Source organism: Strigops habroptila, chromosome 1 (assembly GCF_004027225.2).
Source record: "Strigops habroptila isolate Jane chromosome 1, bStrHab1.2.pri, whole genome shotgun sequence".
In the NCBI taxonomy this organism is placed as follows: Eukaryota; Metazoa; Chordata; class Aves; order Psittaciformes; family Psittacidae; genus Strigops; species Strigops habroptila.
In genome coordinates, this window is record NC_044277.2 from 155,243,005 (window position 1) to 155,264,098 (window position 21,094).

At 37.9% G+C, this 21,094-nt stretch overlaps 1 protein-coding gene across 50 annotated transcripts in view; it reads left to right on the forward strand.

Moving 5' to 3' along the window:
• Nucleotides 1–21,094, forward strand: part of CLASP2 (cytoplasmic linker associated protein 2) — a 132,026-nt gene that overhangs the window by 92,551 nt on the left and 18,381 nt on the right. For 10 of the 50 annotated variants that reach the window (XM_030494724.1, XM_030494747.1, XM_030494765.1 and 7 more), the window contains 11 exons: nt 170–340; nt 1,293–1,400; nt 5,501–5,563; nt 6,255–6,364; nt 9,265–9,288; nt 9,755–9,999; nt 10,623–10,686; nt 12,882–12,884; nt 15,839–16,002; nt 17,440–17,518; nt 17,665–17,715. In XM_030494724.1, the coding sequence (XP_030350584.1) occupies nt 170–340; nt 1,293–1,400; nt 5,501–5,563; nt 6,255–6,364; nt 9,265–9,288; nt 9,755–9,999; nt 10,623–10,686; nt 12,882–12,884; nt 15,839–16,002; nt 17,440–17,518; nt 17,665–17,715 (1,082 nt within the window). The remainder of the gene's footprint in view (nt 1–169; nt 341–1,292; nt 1,401–5,500; nt 5,564–6,254; nt 6,365–9,264; nt 9,289–9,754; nt 10,000–10,622; nt 10,687–12,881; nt 12,885–15,838; nt 16,003–17,439; nt 17,519–17,664; nt 17,716–21,094) is intronic. The other 40 variants (XM_032920141.1, XM_030494945.1, XM_032920145.1 and 37 more) reach the window with 24 other exon arrangements.

Consider the following 21,094-nt stretch of genomic DNA (forward strand, 5'->3'; position numbering starts at 1 on the left):
CTCTAAGAACTTGAAACGAGGTATTTGTTTCACATTTTTACCTTGTCAGTTTTTCCAGACCATTTCAGTCTACCACCACTTCCCTACTAACTTTAAGCATTTCTTTTCTTTTTCACCACGGTTGCGTATCTTCTCCGCAGTTACTTACTTTTGTTCATTTTGCCTTCAGCTGGCAGTAGATCTGGGTCTCCTGGAAGAGTTTTGACAACAACTACACTTTCCACTGTGAACACAGGAGTTCAGAGAGTGTTAGTGAATCCTGCAACTGCACAAAAACGGAGCAAAATCCCACGAAGTCAGGGGTGCAGTAGAGAAGCAAGTCCTTCCAGATTGTCAGTAGGTAAGAATCATTGAATAACTTGGCTTCTTTATAGCCCATCTTACTGCAAGTGCCAGATATCTACACCTTGTGTTCGGTTATAGTCGGGTGATAAAATTGGAATACATACCAATAAAAATCTAAAACACGCCTATTTTCTGAGGCTAGTCTTTACCAGGTCTAAATTTAAGCTGAACCTTCAAATTTTTGCCATTTATTTGTCAGAATGCAATAGTAGTTCTTTTCCTCACCTCCCTTTCTTCCTTCTCTTTCCCTTTTCTTCACTTCCTATCCCTACCCCCAAAATACCCACATCCATTGAATGAAAGTGTGATACCATCTTGAAAAGATTACTTTCTTCATTACTTTTGTGTGTTCTTCGTATGTGTGCTTGCATGTGTATATTTCATTGATACAAAAATGAGTGTCATATGTCTTAAACCTCACGGTATAACCTGATTACACTTTATTACAAACAATATTATTGAATAATATCAGATGATGTTCATGGTATTGCTGCTGCTCTTTGGTTTGTATTTTGATTTTTACCTTAGCTGCATTAATTTTCTATGTTCCATCTTTGGAAAGCTGTGGGGTTTTTAATTTGTGTTACTGTTGATCAACTTGATCTGAGTACAAATTCTGAATCAATACTCTCTTCAGATTTTTTCATTGCTTGTTTCCTCTTCATCCTTTTTAAGAGGTTTTTCAGCCATTCATTCAGGAGTTGGTAAATCCCTATTTTGAGCTGTATGAAGCAATAACTTCATTGAATGGGCTACACATAGTATACTCCCGCACAATCAAGTGTGTAGAAACAGCTATGACTTAGAATACAACATAATCCTCAGTGTCTATTCTTAGAAATGCATCTTTGATCTTACTTCAAAACCACAATTGCATTAAAACTGCAACTTTTCTTATGTCTTCTCCCTTCTGTGCTGCTGTTTGTCTGTACCCTGAATCATACTAGCACGAGGCAGCCGCATTCCTCGCCCTAGTGTGAGTCAGGGGTGCAGTCGGGAGGCCAGCCGTGAAAGCAGCAGGGACACGAGCCCTGTCCGCTCTTTCCCACCCCTAGGTAAGTACTCTCTGCCCCTCGTCCTGCATGGCTGTCCCTGCCCTTCATTACTGCTCCTAACGAGTCTGTGCCTCCTTCATTTAGCTTGTAGCCAGCCACCATTATTTTCCCTTCCTTTGGCTCACTCACCGCTTCCTTCCATAGAGAGCTGACCAATGTGTGAATGAGTTGCACACTTGAAAATAAATGCTTTGCTAGTGTTAGTCTTACCTTAAATCACACACTTGGAAAGGTGTGTGATGCGCAGCATTTAGGTACCTTTTTTGAAAGCGCAATTTTGCTTTTGGAAGGCCTTTTGAAACTCTGTATTTCTCTCATTACTACAGCACTCATGGCTTGGGTGCAGTTAGATAATCCATTTCTCAGTGAGCCCCTAGAGCAGAGTGCAATGTGGCTGTCATCCTCTGCCTTCCCTGCACCAGCTGCTAGGGCCTGCTGCTGTTCGAAATTGCTCTCTAGCCAGTGAATCATTTTGGTGTGTAAGAAGAAAATATACTTCATTTTATGTCTCCTTAGCTATAGTGTCATCACTGTGTTATGTGAAAAAATAGCAAAATTTTAACTTTTTGCTGTTAAAGCAAGTGAATATGATGGTGCAGGTACAGGACCAATCTACTGGAGCAGTGTTATGAGCCTGCTTTCCATTTTGGAAAAACAAGCAGGGCACATAGCAAAGTCCTTGTACAAGCAGATGAATGAAGTACCATTCTGAAGCTTACTTTTAATCTGCATCTGGAACAAGTGAGAAGTAGTTGAGGCAGCAGCTGTTGTTCAGTAGGGAAGAAGAGGAATCAAAAACTTTGAACTTTCACGCATGTATAGCTACATTCAATCTGCTTTTCTAGAGCTTCTCTAAGTACAAGTTTTGGTTTCACTTAGTGTTTCAGCGTGTTGGCCTGACACTTGGAGGATTTTGCAAGGTCGTCGAGCTGTGTCTGTTCCTGCAGTGTCAGTAAGACACAGGAACATTGGTTTACAGTTACTTTGACATGTTGGTTAAGGATTAGGGAAGCTTCTCATCTCTAAGTATCCTTGTCAAGGTCACTACGAAGTCAGTAGTAAATTTTGATTAAAGTCTTTTTACATATTGGGTTTGTGTGTTTGGGGTTTTATTATTTGGTAATACAAAACTCTGTGCAATTGTATCTAAAACTGATCTTTTGGTGTGTTATTTTTGTCTGAGTTAATCTTCAGTATGTGTCCCTCTTCTTTTGTTCAAGTATAGCTTACAGTTAATGCTACCTGTTAAACATAGTCTGAAATAGGAAATCTCTGGTTTCTATCTCAAATTGAGGCACCAAACTGTACTCCTAATTAGCATTGGAAGTCTATTGTGGTCTGGTAAGGCAGTATGCTTCCTGTCAGCCATGGGTTCATTGGCAAAGTATAGATTAATTGAATGAAAGCTGTTTCAATAACTGATGCTAATTTGCCCAGATGCTGTTTAATTGGGAAATAAAATTAAAAGTGGACATTATGCAGGATCCGTTAGTAAACTCATGTTTTTTACCAAAACACAGCTGGCACTGTTGTTGTAGTACACACACAGCTTTGTTCCTTTTACAAAGGAGGGTATTTTCCAGATCTTTTTGTGCTGCTTTTGCTGCCCTACAGCTTGACTTCAGTTGCCTCTGTATGAGACCTGATTTACATTTCGGTTTTGGTCAAATGCTTGTTATTCTAAGAACTCTGTGTTCAACTAATACTGTAAGATGGATCTTTGGGACCGATGCTACTTGAGGTTTTGTATTCAGATATCAAAACAAGTACCTATAGAAATACAATAGGTTGAATTGTCTGACAGCACAGAGAATGCAAGTAACATGTATAGGAATCCAGTGTTATTAAAAAAAACAACCAAGCAGCAGCTGTACCTGGAATAAATGAGGATTCCTAGGATTTCTTCCATTAGGAGTTATTTGAATAATTTTGAGTGTCATTCAGTGTTTGTTGGACCAGTCTTGTCTTATGAGATGCTATTAACTTCTATCAAAAATACTAAATGCAATGTTTTTCAAGGGTAGAAGATGAAATAAGGCAAATTCAGCTCTGTGATTGTAGCTGGAGACAGTTTTACCTGGGGTTGGAAGGGGGAATGTATTCTGTATTGTATCTGATTCTCAGCACAGCAACTTTTGCTTTGGAATGCTAAGCCCTTTTGGGGCATAAAATGACTCAAATGCTACGTAATTGCTGCTCCGTATGCACTTGTATGAAGTGTTTATGTCATCTCACATCTCAGTATCAGATTATAACCGGGGGGGATGCCACCACTCTTGAAAAGCAAGTGATTTTTTTCTGTTACATACAGTTAATGTTAAATCATATTAGTATAATTTTCATATTTTAGCTAAGAAAGTATGTTGTTTTGAGTCCATTTAAGATCTTATTTTGATTCATTTGTTAAAAAATGCAACAACAAAAGTCAGTACTTGCACAATTTCTGCCATTTGAGAGGTACAAAGAATATTCTTGAGAATATGCTTTGGAATAAAGTATGTTTGATCCAATATAGTGCTTCCTTTTACTGTCTCGAAAACTTGACCAGCATGTTTCAAATCTCTATGGGGACAGGATCATCTTGAATTCTGTGCCTAAAGTTTGAATTTTTAATTGTACCTTTAATTTTCAGGGCTTGTTGATGGAAAGTAGTTGAAAAGTTTTATCCCCATTACTGCTTGTATTTAAAGCTCTATCAGCCTTGACACCTCTGGTTTGGCATCCTCTGTCCTGTCTCCTTTTCCATGCTGAGATACACTCCTAAAGAACCAAGGACTCCACAAAGCATTAGTTGCAAAATGGAATTTCTTAGATAAACAACTTCACACGGGTTTAGTTTGAAATGAAATACATCGCTATGCCTTATGTAAGGAGTAGAGAATTTCATGTGGAAAAGCCACAGTGTTTTTCCTGGTATCTCTACAGGACTTTGGATCATTTTGGTTGAGAGGTGTGCTTCCCAAATGAGATTTGGTCCGTGTCAGGGTAATTTGATTCAGATTGGACTGTTACATTGTCAGTGTTCATCAGAGTAAAGAATGATTCATGGTTTCTATTTATACTATTTCATGTATCCAAAAGGTGCAAAATACTTGCATTTATAGTTATTTATTAAATCATCACGGTATATCTGGGGTTTACGTCACTGTGGGTGGACATTTGAATTCAAGTTAAAATTGTCAAAACGCAGTTTCATTTACGTGGCTGTTAAGCTCTAACTTAAGTGAACTGAAGAAAGAAGATAAATCGTTGGATGTACGTTGTATTTAAAATTACTTGGTTTAAGAAAAAAAATATCAGCAATGGTGAGTCGAGTTCTTTAGAACTTTAGAACTGGTCTAAAAGACCAGTTTTGTGCAAGTGCCAGGAGGAGGGGGCTGCTCAGTTTTATTCAAAGTCCGTAAGGATCTTTGGTTCCTGCTTTCCATAACTTTAAAGACTCTTAATGAACTACATTAAATAACATGAATGTTTCGATTTCACATTTTATTTATTCAAAGAAAATAATACCAATGTGAAATATGAATAGCAGTAAGTTATTTTAAACCTTTAATTAAAACTGATTTTAACTTTGATTCAACATAGTGGTGAGTTTTAACTGAGGTTGACTTACCTGCGCATAGGCAGGAACTCAATTTTACACAAGCTGCCAGCTGCCAGCACAGTAGGTTCATGCAAAAGGCCCTGCTTGCAGGTGATGTTTGGTATGTAAGCGCGTAGAATTGAGGTAGCTGCAAGAGAAGACCAGTATCAGTGGAGCTATTTAGATATTGCTGAGTATTCTCTCTGTGTGTGCGTGCATGTGTGTCCATGCATCTTTTCTTTAGGCATATTTGCTTTTAATCTGCTGTTTAATATTCTAAATTAAAAAAAAAAAAAAAAAATCATGCATGAAATGTCCACTGTACATGAACCCATATAATTGTGTGTAATCATGTTCTGTATAATCGAACTTCTCTGGAGCTTCTTTCTGTGTAATGCTCAGTTTCTTTTGCTAAAGCTGAATCTTTTTATAAATATTCTCTTGTTCATCTAAGCAACTATTGCAGCACTCTGATTCCATGGTAATAGATAGGGTTTATATGATCCTATTATTGCAGCTTCCAGGCATCACTCCAGATCCACCGGTGCCCTCTACACTCCTGATGTTTATGGGGCTACAGGTGAAGGATGAGTACACTTTGCTGTCATCTGTGCAGTCATCCGGGATTTTTTTTCCCCACCCACTTGGTTATTCTCATAGTTCAGTTTTTTAAAACATTATTTATATTAATTTGAGTTTCATGGTTTTAGTAATCCAGATAGTTGTGTTTATGTTGTTAGATTTTGTCTCCACCCCCCCATGTTAATAATTTTCTTCCTTAACAACAACCATTTTATTTTTACTTGCAGAAGAACTTTTTTTAGTTTTCCATTTTTCAGTATTTGTAGAGCATTCTTTGTGCATGTAGTTTTCTAATCAGCACTCTAAATAGCCTTCCCATTCTATTTGCTTCTCCTAAATGAAAACAAAAACCCAAAATGAAGAAGACCTAAAAAAAAAAAAAAAAAAAAGAAAAAAAAAGCAAAAAAACCTTCAGTTAAAACCATTGTTTTGTGGGATTTCTCCCCCTGTGGTACTAGAATAGAATGTGTGCATATGACTTTGTTTTTTACTTCATTTCTTACTTTTCGCTGCACCACTAAAGAGTTCAGAATGAAAATAACCAGTATTTCAGCCACTACATAATTTGTTAGAAATGTTAAGGAAATGCTTTTCTTCTGCTTGGGTTTTTTTTAAAGAGTGTGTGATATTAATGTCCCATGTTGGTCTCCTGACTGAGTTCTTTCTGTTCATTTTTGTTGTTGTTACAGCAGGCTCCAGCTTTGGAATTAGTCAGTCGAGTCGATTGTCGTCATCAGTTAGTGCTATGCGAGTTCTGAACACGGGTTCTGATGTGGAAGAGGCAGTAGCAGATGCTTTGGTAAGAATCTCACCTTTACTCTGTGTAGGATACAGACTCTTCAAATGTTTGGTGTCTATGTATTAAAGTATGCAAAAGAACTTGTCAGTCATTATTTTACTGGCTTCTAGGTGGGGAAAAAAAAAGAGAAGCAGGATTGCTAGAGCTGGAAAGTGTTGGAATTTTTGTTCCCTGCAGAATTCTTAACTTCTGAGAAAGGTACATTTTTTCCATGGCAGACAGGAAATAGTTCTGGGCTGTTCTGTTGGACTGGCCCAAGGAGCCACTTGAGCAGGTAGCATTAACCAGCAGTTGCCCACAACAGCCGAACTTCTGGGTAGGTCGAAGGCTTGACAGAGCTGGCAGTGATGACAGCTGAAGCACTCTGCTTCTCGTAAGCCTGGGTTCTGTTTAAAGTTGCTCAGTCTGTCAACATGTGAGATTGATGCTGCAGAGATAAATGATGGCTTGGCAAGCAGCATTTCATAACTTTAGTCTTTGTTTTCTTTTCTTTTCAAACTGTCACACCAAGTTTAAAACTGGTTCTGCCATTCCCTTTCTTAACCTTTGTTGTTCTTCAAAAGGGAGTGTTTGGCTCCTTGACCTTCCTGCCCCAGTGAGCCAAGCTGAACACGTCATGTCCTTTCCTATTCTGTATGTACATCATCAAGTTGAAGTCTTCAATTAATGTCAAATATGAATGAGATATGAACACTATGAATGAGATACAGATATTTAATGATACTCAAATAGTATACACTAACTGATAAAAATGTAAGTGTCTGTTACCTGTTGATCAGTCAGAATGCTGTAAGGAAATCGTTATTACTCTTTTTACTAATGTTCCAAATAATCTTTTTCTTAAACCAACTACAAATTAGATTCTAAAAAAAAAATAATTATACCCAGTATTGACTGGACAGGGAGAAACAAGATTTCAAAGGAAAATGTCTGAAGAACTCTGACATGTTCTTAGTCTGGTGATTTGTCGATTCCTTGGTTTATACTGTCTTCTTGGCACATCAGTTTAATATCGGTGTGTCTTCACTTGCATAGAGATCCAGGATATCTGTGAAATCTTGCCTAAGAAGTCATGGTGAGATTGAGTGGGTTTTCCCTTTTCTGATACTGTAAACTTGTAACAAGCTTTCAGCATTGATGGGGAATGCTCATTAGTTAACTGTCAGTCAGTCCGGATTTGGGAATAGGGAGCAGTAGGAAAACATTCGTCCATGGAACATGAAAAGTTTCTGTCTATAATTTGAAAACCAGCCTGTGCTGTAAATTTATCCACATTGGTGCTACGTGAAGAGTATCTTCAGTACTTTTAACAGCTTCATAGCTTATTCAGATTTAGCTGGGCAAAATATGTAGTAAGAATATAAATTTAGAAGAAACTCATACTTCCAGTAACTGCTCTTGTGGCTGGAATGTGTCCTGTTTTGTTGAAGCGACTAAGTTCATAGAAACTGGTTTGTCTTACCTGGACCCAAAATAGCATGATGCTTCTAGAAATGTTGGAGGAAAATTAGTTTGTATATTTTAGCTAGACTCTAAAGGATTCTAGCTGAAGAATCTTTAGAGGATCAAGAAGGATCAAGACCAGCAGCAATTTATTACTGCAGCATTTGCCTGTCTGCTTCCCTGCCATGCTCTCATGTACAGCTCGTCCTGTACAAAGGGCTCCGTTTGGGTGGAAATCTGGTTATGAACACCCTTCTTGTGTTACCATACACTGAAGCGCCCCCTTCAGAACAGTGTTTTTAGAAGGTAGAACGTACAGTCCTGACAGATGTAATATAAAAATAAAAAAAATATTCTGGATTGTATAGTCATTTTTATGGTATAAAAAATACTTGGCCAGGTATAACACTGCTCAGGCCAAATTGGCATCAGTCTTCTGACTAAGATCTGATTTTGAATATAAGATACAAGAAATGCAGCAGTGTGGTGATCTTCACATGGTTTTATACCTTTTATTTCAGCACACTCCTTGACATTTCAGATTTTATTTATTTTTAAATTTTTTTACTTATGGTGACCCTTTCAAAAATGCTCATGTCTTTGGGATTTTTCCCTTCCTTTATTCTCTTATGCATGTCTGTATACTTGTTCTCTTGGCAGTAAGCTTGCTTGTTAGATGTTGTATTGACTGGTCTGTATTGCGATACCCTTCGAGTTATTCCACGGTTAAAAATGAGAACCCTGTACAAATGGGAATGGTATTTAAAGGGAAACCAATTAAAGGGAAACCAATCACATTGCTGCTTCTGTGTGTGTATAATGAAATCAGATTTTTAACTACTAGCTCCAACGCCAGAATTTGAATGGCAGGGTTGTTTTGCAGAGGTATGTGGTCTTCCTTTCAGGATAAATAGCATTTCTTTGGTTGGGTTTTTTTTGGTTGGGTTGGGTTTTTTTTTCCCTCTGGCCTTTGGCATGTTGTGTTTTGTTTTGTTGGCTTGGTGTTGTTTTTAGGGGATCTCGGGTTTTGCATTATGGTTTGGGAGTTTTTGTAGCAATTGTTGCAATGACCAAATTTAGATATTTAAATGAAGTTAAAGACAGAGGTGGAGAAGTTGATGGAAAAATAAAGTTTAAATTACTGTCTCATACTTAAATAGCAATTGACTGCATGTGTGAAGTCTTCATGCTTAAATACTACTGCATGAGCCACAAAGGCGTTGACAGAGAAGTCTTTGTGACCAACCAGCAGATGATATGTAATACTTCCCTGGAAATGGAAGCTTAGAAAACTCCTTGGCAATTCATGATATTCTAATCAGATGCAGAGAGCTAAGAACAAATTTACAATAAGATCTATGTGTTGTTCAGTAGCAGGTAGTTTAATAGCCAATGCTGCTATGCCTTACCTTCCTGTTCTCAATTTCTGTTTCTTTTCAATAATTTACTGCTAACAGCTCTTAGGAGACATACGGACTAAGGTATAGAAACCGTTTTCTTTCTTCAATAGTTTAATATTTTCCTATTAACATGCTTGATACGAAGTAAGTTAAAATGACAAGAGTAGATGGGTTTAGACCTGAATCTTACATCCTGTAACATATATAAAGCAATTAAGGAAAATAACTAACTTTCAATACAGTCTTTATGTCACCCTATCATGCAATTTTATGGAGTTTTACAAGTAAACCTTAAGTTGAACGTTCCATCAAACGTATGTCTTCTTGGCATTTGCATTGCTTTTATATTTGGAATACCTCACAAGCCATACTTCTTTAAAATGTTTTTATTAACTTGGTTAGACCTGCTGAACAATTGGAGCCATTTGTCACTGCAGGGAGTAGGGGTCACACTGATAATTTGAACTGTTGGTGTCTCCACTCTTTACGGGTCTGTATACGCTCTCTTTGAAAATCAGTGCTAATGTGGGATGTTTCTGTACTGTAGAAGAAGCCTGTGCGAAGAAGATATGAGACCTATGGGATGTACTCAGATGATGATGCCAACAGTGATGCATCAAGTGCCTGTTCAGAAAGGTCCTATAGCTCTAGGAATGGAAGCATACCAACATACATGAGACAGACAGAAGACGTGGCTGAAGTCCTAAATCGCTGTGCCAGCTCCAACTGGTCAGAGAGAAAAGAAGGCCTTCTAGGCCTGCAAAACTTGTTAAAGAACCAGAGAACTTTAAGGTAAGAAGAAATTTCAATAGAAAAACAAGGGTGGCAAGGGAAGTAGGAAAGGAGGCTAATGTTCCAAAGAATTCAGAACGCTGGGGAGAGGGAAAGAAAGGTGCGCATCTCAGAGTAAGATGGGGGAAGGAATGAGGAAGCTGTTGTCACTTCTGGCCACCAGTATATAGGATCTGTTTAAAAAGCTCAGTTTAAGAAATGGAATTTAAAATCAATACAATCCTTGCAATACAAAACATGCCTGAAGTGCTTGCATCTAGTATTGATGGAAGGCCCTTATTATTTTTGTTGTTCTTGTTATTATTAATACTCTTCTTATTAGTAGGTTATTTATTCACAAGAAAATCTTTACCACTAGCTACGAAGTATACCTTTTTCATGATCTGCTCTGTTAAAATAGTCAGAAATGTTATCATACACAAACTAGTTTAAAGAGACATTTCTAGGTTGAAAGTCTCATTTTAGACAAAAATTATTACATTTTTATCATGTCTTAAAATGCTTTACTTTGTTTACTAGATTACTTGATTCAATATTTACAGTTGATTGCACTGATTGCTGTGCGTTAGTGCTCGGTAGTACTAGCAGGGGAACTGACTAATGTATTGTTGTCACTTTGACAGTCGTGTTGAGTTGAAAAGGTTGTGTGAAATCTTCACAAGGATGTTTGCTGATCCTCACAGTAAGGTACGTTTAGGTTCCTCTTACTTTCAGTAAAGGTTTGAACACTGTAATAGAAAGCCAGCATGGTAAAATATGTCAGTGGTATTTGCACATGTCAGAACTGGACAGGCTGTTTTCTGTAAGCAGTTAGCATCAGATTTCAATCCATTTAATTTGCAATTTTGACCAAGATCATTTTCCACCTTGTTTGCAGGGTAATTGAAATAAGGTAAAGGTTAGTTTCATCTAAAATACATTGAAGTAGGGCAATAGTTTGTGTTAAAATTTGTAAGTATTTTTAAGGAGTCATGTTGTTTACAGAGGACACTTCAACATGAATAATGCTTTTCTCTCAATTAGAAACAAAAGGCTCTGGTGCAGTAATGTGAATCGTAAAGTGGTCTGATGACTAAATCATGATGAGTCTAACGAATTATACTAAATGTGTACTTATTTATTTTCCAGGGTATTTTGTATTATCATAGCTTGTGATGTCTTCCTCAAATGTCATAGATAGGGCTGGCAGTTGAGACTGCTGTGTGATTTTTACATCATTGGTAGTATTCAATAAGTAAGGTAAAGACTATACTTTGATATAAAAGAAATTGCGATGTTTTATTCACTTTTACCTAGGAAAAGACCAAGGAGAATAATCCTCCTGTTCTCTGAGACCATTAAAATCTCTTTAACAGCGTTAGTTAACTTGATAATATTTTCACAGTTTTTGTGGGAGGTGGGTTACTAGTACAGCTTCATACATGCAGTCATTTCTCATCGCAAAAGGACTGCAGCAGGTAAGGAGCTAAATAAAGTTACAATAATGTCATGTAAAGACCATGTAACTTCATAGTTTGTTTGAATTATAGGCTTGTTTGGAAAAAAACCATACCTTTCATGTTGAGTATAACATGTCCCACTTGGTGTCCATATGTAAGAATTGATAAAATGATAACCCAGAAAAAATCAGAGCAGAGTAGTTACTTCAGAAGTATTGGCTTTTCCCAGCAGAGTTCTGAAAAAGGAGTTTGATTGTGCAATACATTTTACATATTTTAAGTCTTCCTTATTGCTGCAATGTGAAATTAAATTCAGACTGATGAGAGGTCTGGACCGGTCCGCTTAATGTTCATCTGTCCTCGTTTTTCCTGGTAAAGAGGTGACTGAGCTGCTATCTGCAACACCATGTATTTTGGAAGACACTTGTATTGTGCACAGCAGCATGATATTAAAGTTGCTCATACACTGCAGAAATGCAGAAGAAAAGACTGAAGCCAAGCAGTTACACTGCAGAAAGCATTCCATAAAAAGAATGGTTAAATCGGAGGAGAGGACAGAAAATAAAATGTTGAAATATTACTGGGTTTTAAATGAAGTCATGACAGAATTGTGACTAGCAGCTTGGTTTAATTTTGTTTGTCCTTGTGTTAATGAGTATTGCAGCTCTGCATGTATCAAAACTACCCTGGAGATCTGTTTGTAGTGGGAGAGCCATAGAAGGGTAATGAAAATATTCCAAAATTTAGGTGTGTGTGTCAGAAGAGCATTTTATTCATTAAGCCTTTAGGAATATTACATTGAATTACTCTGCTTGATTGTTTTGTTTACTGGGCATCCTGACATAGAAGAATGTTGCTATGATTTTGCAAACGTGGCCTGTGTTACAGCATATGTGGTACAACTGTTCTGGTCACTGATGCCTTGCCTGCCTTTTGGTGTTGCAAAATGATGAATAGTTATCAGTATATCATCAGGAGGAGCCTTTGAGTATTAAGAGTTCATGAGCTGTGATTTTTTGTACCACACACACATGGCTATGCAAATCTCATCTTAGACTCTTTTCAAGTGTCTGTAGGAATTCTCCTGTCATCACTGTTATTGTTTGGTTTTGGTTTTGTTTTTTTAGAGTGTTACTTTTACATGATAGCTGGATGTAGGGAATTGCTTAGAGAAAGACAGTAATATCATGTAGAGGAGAAAATGGGAGAATGATATGAGGAACATGCCAAGTGCATATTGGTATCCCAGTAAAATTACTAAATTTATCACAAAACTTTTGAAATACATTTTTTGTTTTATTTTGGTTTATATTCCATACAGGAACTTGGTATTGATGGCCACTAATTTGTGTGTTTTTATCTTCTTCCCTTTTTTGTTGTTTTTTGTTTTGTTTTGTTTCATTTCGTTTTGCATGCTGTCCCCTGTGTTGGAACTCTCTTTAGAGAGTAAGTTGGTTCAATATTTGTTGGAAACCTAACCTTACTTGCATGAATGTGCAATTAACCCTTTTTCTCTATTTTTCTTCCCCAAAGAGTTCATGCAGTGTCAAGCCTTTTGCAATCATAAAATGCTCTATACAATTATGTTAAATTTGTGGTTAAGTTTTGAGATGTGCTTTCTCTACTAATGAACTGACATTGTTTGGTTATGCATTCCTGCTTTGTATTGTGGTGGTTGGCACATCTGAAATAATTCACTTTAAGGGTAGATCACGTATAATTATTTTCATATCTGTTTATTTTTTTTTTCCACTATCAAATTATTAAAAACTTCAACTTTAGATGTTTGATTTCAGAATTTTAATTTACATCATAAAAATGGAAGCTGCAGACATACACGTACATTGTTGAACGGTGGTGGTTGAGTGGTTGAGTTCCATTTCCCATTCCAAATTCATCCTTTACCTGAGATGCTCTTACAGCCGCCTTGAATTCTTCATACTTTGTCCTAAACCAAACTGGTACGATTCGTATATTTCTTAAAATGCAACAAAGTGACTCAGCTTAATTGAGTTTTCTCCAGACATTCACTGTGGTGAACCTAAAATCAAACAAAGCTTGAAAACAAAATTGAGTCTTTGGTTACGTGTCTTTTTAACAGTTAAAACATTGGCATGGGATCTTTAGAGTGCTTTTGCTGCAGTGATTCATAATTCACTTCATAATGATTTCAGTTTAAACCACTTACATGTTTAAAGTGTCATAAGAAGTCCCCATTACTTCATCAAGAGGTTGTAACCAGTTTGTCCAGCTTGCACATGTTAATGGACAGACGTGTGTTTCAGTGTTTACAAACTCGGAGAAACCATTACAGTTTTAACTTCTGTTGAGCTGTACACTTTACTTTGAAGGGTTTAAATACAGTTGTAAGACCCCCAGGTGTAATTTACAGCACCAGAATTTTTGTCGTTGTCTGCCAAAGTCCAGTATCTTTTCTCCTTCTATTAGGGCTGTGAAATCCAAAGACTGTCATGTCACAATATACAAAGTACTTTTTAGTTTGGTTTTGCCTGGGTCTTATAATTGTGCCCACTACTTGTGCATCTACAAAGTGGGATATTGTTTCAGTTTTCAGATGAATACAGAAGACATTTCCAGTCCTGAGCATAAAAACTTCTTCCCATTACTGGGAGGGTAATTTTTGAACCTCACGATACAAATAGAAATACAAACCTAGACAGATAGCAGAAGACTTAGCTGTATTTTGTTGTTGTTGTTGTTGTTTTTAACAATTTTCAATGTAGCTTGTCCCAAAAGGGAAGTTACTTAAAGTAGCTCCTCCTGCTGGGCTTTATGTTGAGTAGGTTTTGTATTGGTTTATTTCTAACACAGCTGTTCAGTATTTAAGATGTTTATTAAAAGATTCTCCCTGGTCTTTATTAGATCCCGAAAGAAACATAAAATCCTAGGATACGAGGCTGGAAGGCATCTCTGGGATCATCTGGTCCAGCCTTTCTTGGCAAAAAGAATCTGAATTATATTTTTTATTTCTAATACAAATTTCGAGGCACTTCTGTTAAAGATACCTGTGTGGATTTTTTCACTTCATGGTGTGAATTTGCTCACCCTGGCTTGGTTACCAACATAAGAAGAGATGTAATTCCCCAGTGATGAAGGCATGCAGCAGCATGCGCCAGCTCCTCCATACCTGGTCAGTGCTGTAGGAAGCCCAGCCCCATGGGCTGGTTTCTACAGCTGTATGAGATCTCATCGCAGTTCAGGATCATCCAGTCACAGACAGCAGCAGAGTTCGGCCTTAGGACAAGGCAGGTCAGTGGCAGAAGGTGTAGGGTTCAGCCCTTCTTCTGCAGCAGCCTTTTCCAACCTTGTACCCATGCCATAAACACTCAGCAGGACAAAATCTCTCCAACCCTCTTAGCAATACTTCTGCTTCTGTAAACAGCCACGTGCTGGAGCTGGAGTGAATATCAGTCGTGAAGGCAGCATTTTCAGCCCAAACATCCATTTTTCTTGTCAGAGAAACAGGAAACCCACAGGCCACACGAACATAGAGTATGTACATCACCATAGGCCTTGAAAAAATCATAGAATGAGACACTAGAAAGGCTGTTTCAACAGTTATCTATTTGTCCTGCCCTGCTCTAGCCTATCCCTCCAAAAAGCCCTTCTTCCTGGTCTGAGTGCTGAGGTTATTAGAAGTACAACAGGGGTTTTCCTACTGAATATAGACTTTCCAACATTATTTGTATTTATTATATACAACATTATTTGTTGAAAAGACCACAGTGGATAATACCTTTTTGAAAAGACGAAAACACTTCCGTGTTTTAAACACCTGCCAGTCTGAAATGCATCGTGCACTCTGGTGAGCAGTTTTGTGCTTGGATACCTGCAATAGCAGGAGAATCTTGTCCGGTTCCGCAAATATTTTGCATGAAGGAATTGGCTAGCTTTCATGATTTTGCAGTATTTAGTAAGCCAGATATTTACAATGAATATTTTGCTAAAGAATTATAGCACCTTTTTTGGTTGTAGAGAGAAAGTGGTTTTGTGGTCTTCGAGGAATGTCAGATCAACTTAATGATAAAGCTTGAAAGGGTAAAAAATGAAGTTTTACTGAACAAACATTGAGGTTGCGCCAGCCATCACAGTAAGCATTTCTTTTCCTGACGAAACTGCATGGAATACCTAGTGGTCAAACTTCCACAGAAGTGGGCTAGTATTTCCAATGTACTCTCGTCTCAAAATCCAATGGGAAAGCAAGACAGATTTCTTTTTCTTTTTATTTTTTCCTTTTTCCTGCTTGGCTGCAAAACACTGCCTTTCTCTGCCTCTGATTCCCTTACTGCTTTCTTCTTTGTTTGTAAGTTCAGCATACGTCAGTGTCGTTTCCTCTTTTGCCCCATCCTACCCTCTTTCCATCTTCTTCTGCCTTTTAGGTGTTCAGTATGTTTTTGGAAACGCTGGTGGACTTCATCCAGGTCCATAAAGAAGATCTGCAGGACTGGTTGTTCGTGCTGCTGACACAGCTGTTGAAAAAGATGGGTGCTGATTTGCTTGGCTCTGTGCAAGCAAAAGTTCAGAAGGCGCTTGATGTCACAAGGTAATGTGTTCTTAAATGAAGAATTAAAAAAAAATAAAAAAATATCCAGACCCTCACACTACTTTCAAGTTCTGGGGTGTTTGGTTTTTTGGGGGGGTTTTGTGTGTGTGTGCGCGCTGTGAGATTCTCGGAAAAATGCAGAGCTAATACAAGATCTTGAAACTCCAGTAAATGTCACTGGTTAAGCATTTTGATTTCCTAAATGACTCTTCAGTTGAAAGGGCTTGAATCCTTCATGCTGGACAATTAATATGATACTGCTCACCTGATTCCAGATTGCGCATCTGAGCCATATATGTTTGTGGGTTGCCTTGTCCTCAGTGATGTAATGCTTGTGTTTGATCTTTCTGATAAAAAAGTATTGTTGCAATATTCAGCTCTCAGTGTCAGCAGGCTTTGAAGGAATTAGAGCAATAATGGACTTCCTTTCTGTCTTCACGGACTGTAGTGATAGGACAAGGGGTAATGGCTTCAAACTTAAACAGGAGAGATTTAGGTTGAATGTTAGGAAGAAGTTCTTTACTGTGAGTGGTGGGACACTGGCACAGGGTGCCCAGAGAAGCTGTGGCTGCCCCATCCCTGGCAGTGTTCAAGGCCAGGTTGGACACAGGGGCTTGGAGCAACCTGCTCTAGTGGAAGGTGTCCTTGCCTGTGGCAGGGGGTTTGGAACTAGATGATCTTAAGGTCCCTTCCAACCCAAACCATTCTATGATTCCCTCCCTTCCCCCTAAACGTTGTAAACAGCCTGATTACAAAATGATCATAAGTGATTTTGGGGACCATCTATGCTGCCTAGCCAGTTTTATTTCCAAATGAAAGCTAGGTTTTAGAGTTGGAGGGGCTCTGGGACCTACTTCTCATCTTTTGTTCTCTGAAGTAGGGAACAGTCTAAGCTGTTTGGGCCTCTGCTGAACCTGTTCACGTGGCAGATCTGCTGTGAAGTCTGGGGAAGGGTATGGAGTGTGTGGTGGGAGAGAGGGAATGGGATCTGCTACAGCAGAGCCCATGGGGGTCATATGCAGCGTGTGCCATGTGGGAGCATGGGGGCAGCCAGGGTGGAACAGGATGGTTCAGAGAAGTGAACGCTTTGCAGTGCTACTGCATGTTAATTTGAGGATTGCATGGAATCAGAATACTGCCATATTATTATTATGTCATCCCTTAATGTTTGCATTATATATTTAACTGTAATTGGTTCAAAGCAGGAATTTCTTACATTTTGTCCTTCACATGCCAGGTGAATGTTTCTGGAAGTCAGATACAATAAAATAAATACCAACAAAACTGGCAGAATGTTTTTTTCTTTTAGAAGTACTAAAGCCTTTTTTTTTTTTTTTTTTTTTTTACTGAAAAGTGAGGGGTTATTTAATGCCTCTCAACAGATATTAAAGGAAAATGTCATGTAACTTTACATGATTTGATTTGTTTTCTTTACAGGGAATCTTTTCCAAATGACCTCCAGTTCAGTATTTTGATGAGATTTACTGTTGACCAGACCCAAACACCTAGCCTGAAGGTAAGCATTTTCAGGCTTGCATTGCAAGCAAAAATCTTCACTGATAGACATTTGCTTGTCTTAATATTTTAATTTGGATTGTGATTTTTGTTTTGTTAAAAAAGAAAGGTTTTCAATTAGTGGATTTTGTTTTTGTAAACTTTCAGACAGTCAAGCCAGCACTGCAGGACCAGCTTCGCTCTTTTTGGAGCTCAAAGGTTTTTGTCTGAATTATTGTCTTTATTCTTAACCCTATGTCAAGCTCTTACAGTGTTTCCAATAATTTTTATTCGAATGCATTCATACGCTGCTACTAACCTTTTCGAGAAACTTGAAGCATGCAGTTGTTCAGTCTTAAACATGACACTGGTATGAAAACGTTGGCTGCAAGAGAGAGCTAATAAACCCACAGAACAGTAAAAATGAGCAACAAAAGCGTGGCCGCCTAACATCGAGCTGGTTATGCAAACTCACTCTATCAAGTCTCTTCTAATTTTATGTTTGTGATTTCCCAATCCTATTTTCCTAGTTCTTTTTTTTTTTCCCCATGTGTTCAGCCTGATAGGTCTTGAATTAATTTAAATTATTTTAATATTAATATGAGCTGGAGTTCCTGTGTTAAAAATCAGCTCCCTTTGTGGTACACTTCCTTTCCTGAAAGCAGTGTGTAGTTTTATAATTACACACATTTTTACATAAGAATCTCTAGTCTGGAGACCTGCCAGCATAACTGAAAATGAAAAATATATTCTGTAGTACATTTACAGTGCCAAAGAGAGTTGATTTTAGGATTAACGCATCAAATCCTAAGAAGATTTACAAGCGTTGTAAATGGGGAAATAACAAGCATATGATAACTGGCATTTTCTGCTCTATCCTGCACGAAATATTTTTACATGGTTTGCACAAGAATATGACTTTTCCTAAGTTATGTTGAACTTAAAGTCACATGAATATGCCTTTTTTTGTCTACAATACAGTAAAACTTACATTTTTAAGCTTTTGAGGACAGTTGATACGTTGACCACTGTTGCTTCGTGTGTTAAAAAGGGACTGCTGTCATTTATTGAAGACAGCAAATGAGGTAGTAAAAATCAGTTTGTTGTTTAAATAAATCCTTGGAAAAAATTTGGTTTGGTTTTGTTTCACTTGGTTTTCCTCCCCAGGAGGTTGAATTTGATGGTTGAGATGTTCTTTTTTCCATGCAGTAGTACAGCTGGTAAACGCATATCAATCGGGTTTCAAAGTCTGAGAGTATAGATTTGGAATGAGATACGGACTCCTGCTAGGCTGAGTTGGGGCTAAGTTCAAGCATATTTACTGTGTGACCTAGAAGGGATTAAGAAATCTGAAACACTTAATGGGAAGACATTCTGTAAGTAATTTCCAGTATTTGAGAGAGAGTTCTGAACTCGAGATGTCAGTAAAAACTGCATCCATGGATGAACACTTGTTAGCTCCAAATAAAGTCAACAGTATTTAAAGTTAATTTTGGGGACAGTAAAGTATGTAACTGTGTAAGTGAAGGTAATCTTTATTCAGAAGAAAGTGGTATCTACCCCACGCTCCCATCTTTATGAGGTAACTACAACTTCAGGATCCAGACAGTCAAGTTATTGAATATCAGTTGCAGAAGTATCTATTTAATATCAACATTCCTGACTATTTTGTCTAAATGCCATCCTCAGTGCACCCAGATTGCTGACAGATTAATTGATAATCCTAGGGCTGCTCCATTTCTTCAAGTCTTCAGCTTTTGTTCTTACTCTGATAACGGATTATTTTGTTGCAGAGTGTGCCTTTGGGCTAGATACTGTGACAGGAAAAACCAGAGAAAGGATTTTTGGCATCCTTAAAGGTGGTCAGATACAAGAAAGGATGATAGATAAGAAATTGGCTCCATAGAAGGATTCCCTTCTACGAATTACTTTTTCCTCTGTTTTTTACATGGTAGTAGTAAATAATCATGATTCTTTAAACTGTCATGGTCATTCTTACAAACACAGCTAAGTCCTGGGCAATAGAAGTCAAGTTTCTAGAGTGGCTGCAGAGGTGGATTTGGATAGCTAGGACTAAACATAGGAAAGATACAACTCTACTAAACTAATCCATGGTGGATGCAGCATAGTGTATTGTGCTCTATCCATCTTCTTTTCGCTATACTGTTACATGTAAGTGTGGAGAACTGCTGAAACACCGTTAGAGGTGCCACATGCTTGTATCTGTTTGGTCAAATGTAAGGATGGGCACAGGAGTCAAATTTTCTGGATGGGATATAATCTATTAAGTTTATTTTTGCAGGTGCAGAACATTTGCTTCCCAAAGGACCGGGGTTGTCCTGAAATACCCTTCAAACCATCACTTTCATGTTTCTCAGGTTGAATATCAAATGGTTCACACTCGGTGAGGGATTGATTCAAGCACTGTGACCAAAGTTCGTTAGCGGTTTCTGAACCCTTCTGTCCTTTGAGAATGCTGATTTGTTGACAAAGGGTTTTGCCGCAGTTGATCACATATTCAGTGTAAGAATCCCTGGAACTGCTTTCACTGCAGTCGAAAATCTGCTCTCCCAGAGAGATGAAATGGATTTTTGAAGAGGACTTAGATCTTAGTCCTCTAAGATCTAGTCCTGTAGTCCTTAGTTAGATCTTTTATTTCTAAATCTCAACTTTGTACATACTTACTGGAAATAGTGACAAAAATACATTATAAGTAGATTTGCTGCTATTCTGGAGTTTACTTCAGGGTGGGGTTTTTATCTGTAATGATCCTGTCTCATTATATTTGAGCTTAGAAAGCTTTTCTTTCAAAAGCATTTAGTGAAAACCACTCTTACCCAGAGTTTGACAGCTATTTTGAATCTGTCTCACTGTGAAGAGCTTTATGAGTGTGAGCTCTCCGTTCATCTTCCATTCAGTGCTCTTCTGTCTCTCAAGAGCCTCCATGTCTCCAGAAGAGTGTGCGATTTACTCTGTGGGAGTAGTTTAAATAGTACTACTCTCAGATAGGGTGCTCCTGAGTTTGTTCTCTGGGAGAAATGCCTCTGTGTGTTCTAAGTGTACAGTTCTTAACAGCAATTTTTTATTAAGGTGTGATATAGAAATGTAAATCACGAACAGTGAAACATAGTGCTGTCATTTCACTTGGTAATCTAGAAATTGTAACTATTACTTCATATCTGGAAAACCATGTGTCCTAAGGGTTTTTGCTGTGGAGATGTCTGGTGTTTTGGGGTTTTTTGCTTTGGTGAGATCTAACAAATAGTGTGGGTTTTCCTGCATTTGCTGATGTTGATCCGCATAAGATGAAAGCATCCAGCTGCTGGTTGTTGTGTAACTTTGGAGGAGTCAAGCTTCAACAGCTGCTGTGAAAGTGAAGCATTCATTATTGATCTACACGTATCAGCTGTCCTTATTAATGCGTATGTCAGTGTATCTTGAGTTTTCAATAGCTTGCAAGTTCTCATGACCAAAGGAAATTACTAAATAGCTTTGCTCAGAACAGTTGTACTACAAGCCATGAACAATGAAAACACTCCCAGAACTCTCTTTCTGGTTATGATGGACGTAGGTGTCTCCATTCTGGTAGGTATTTCTG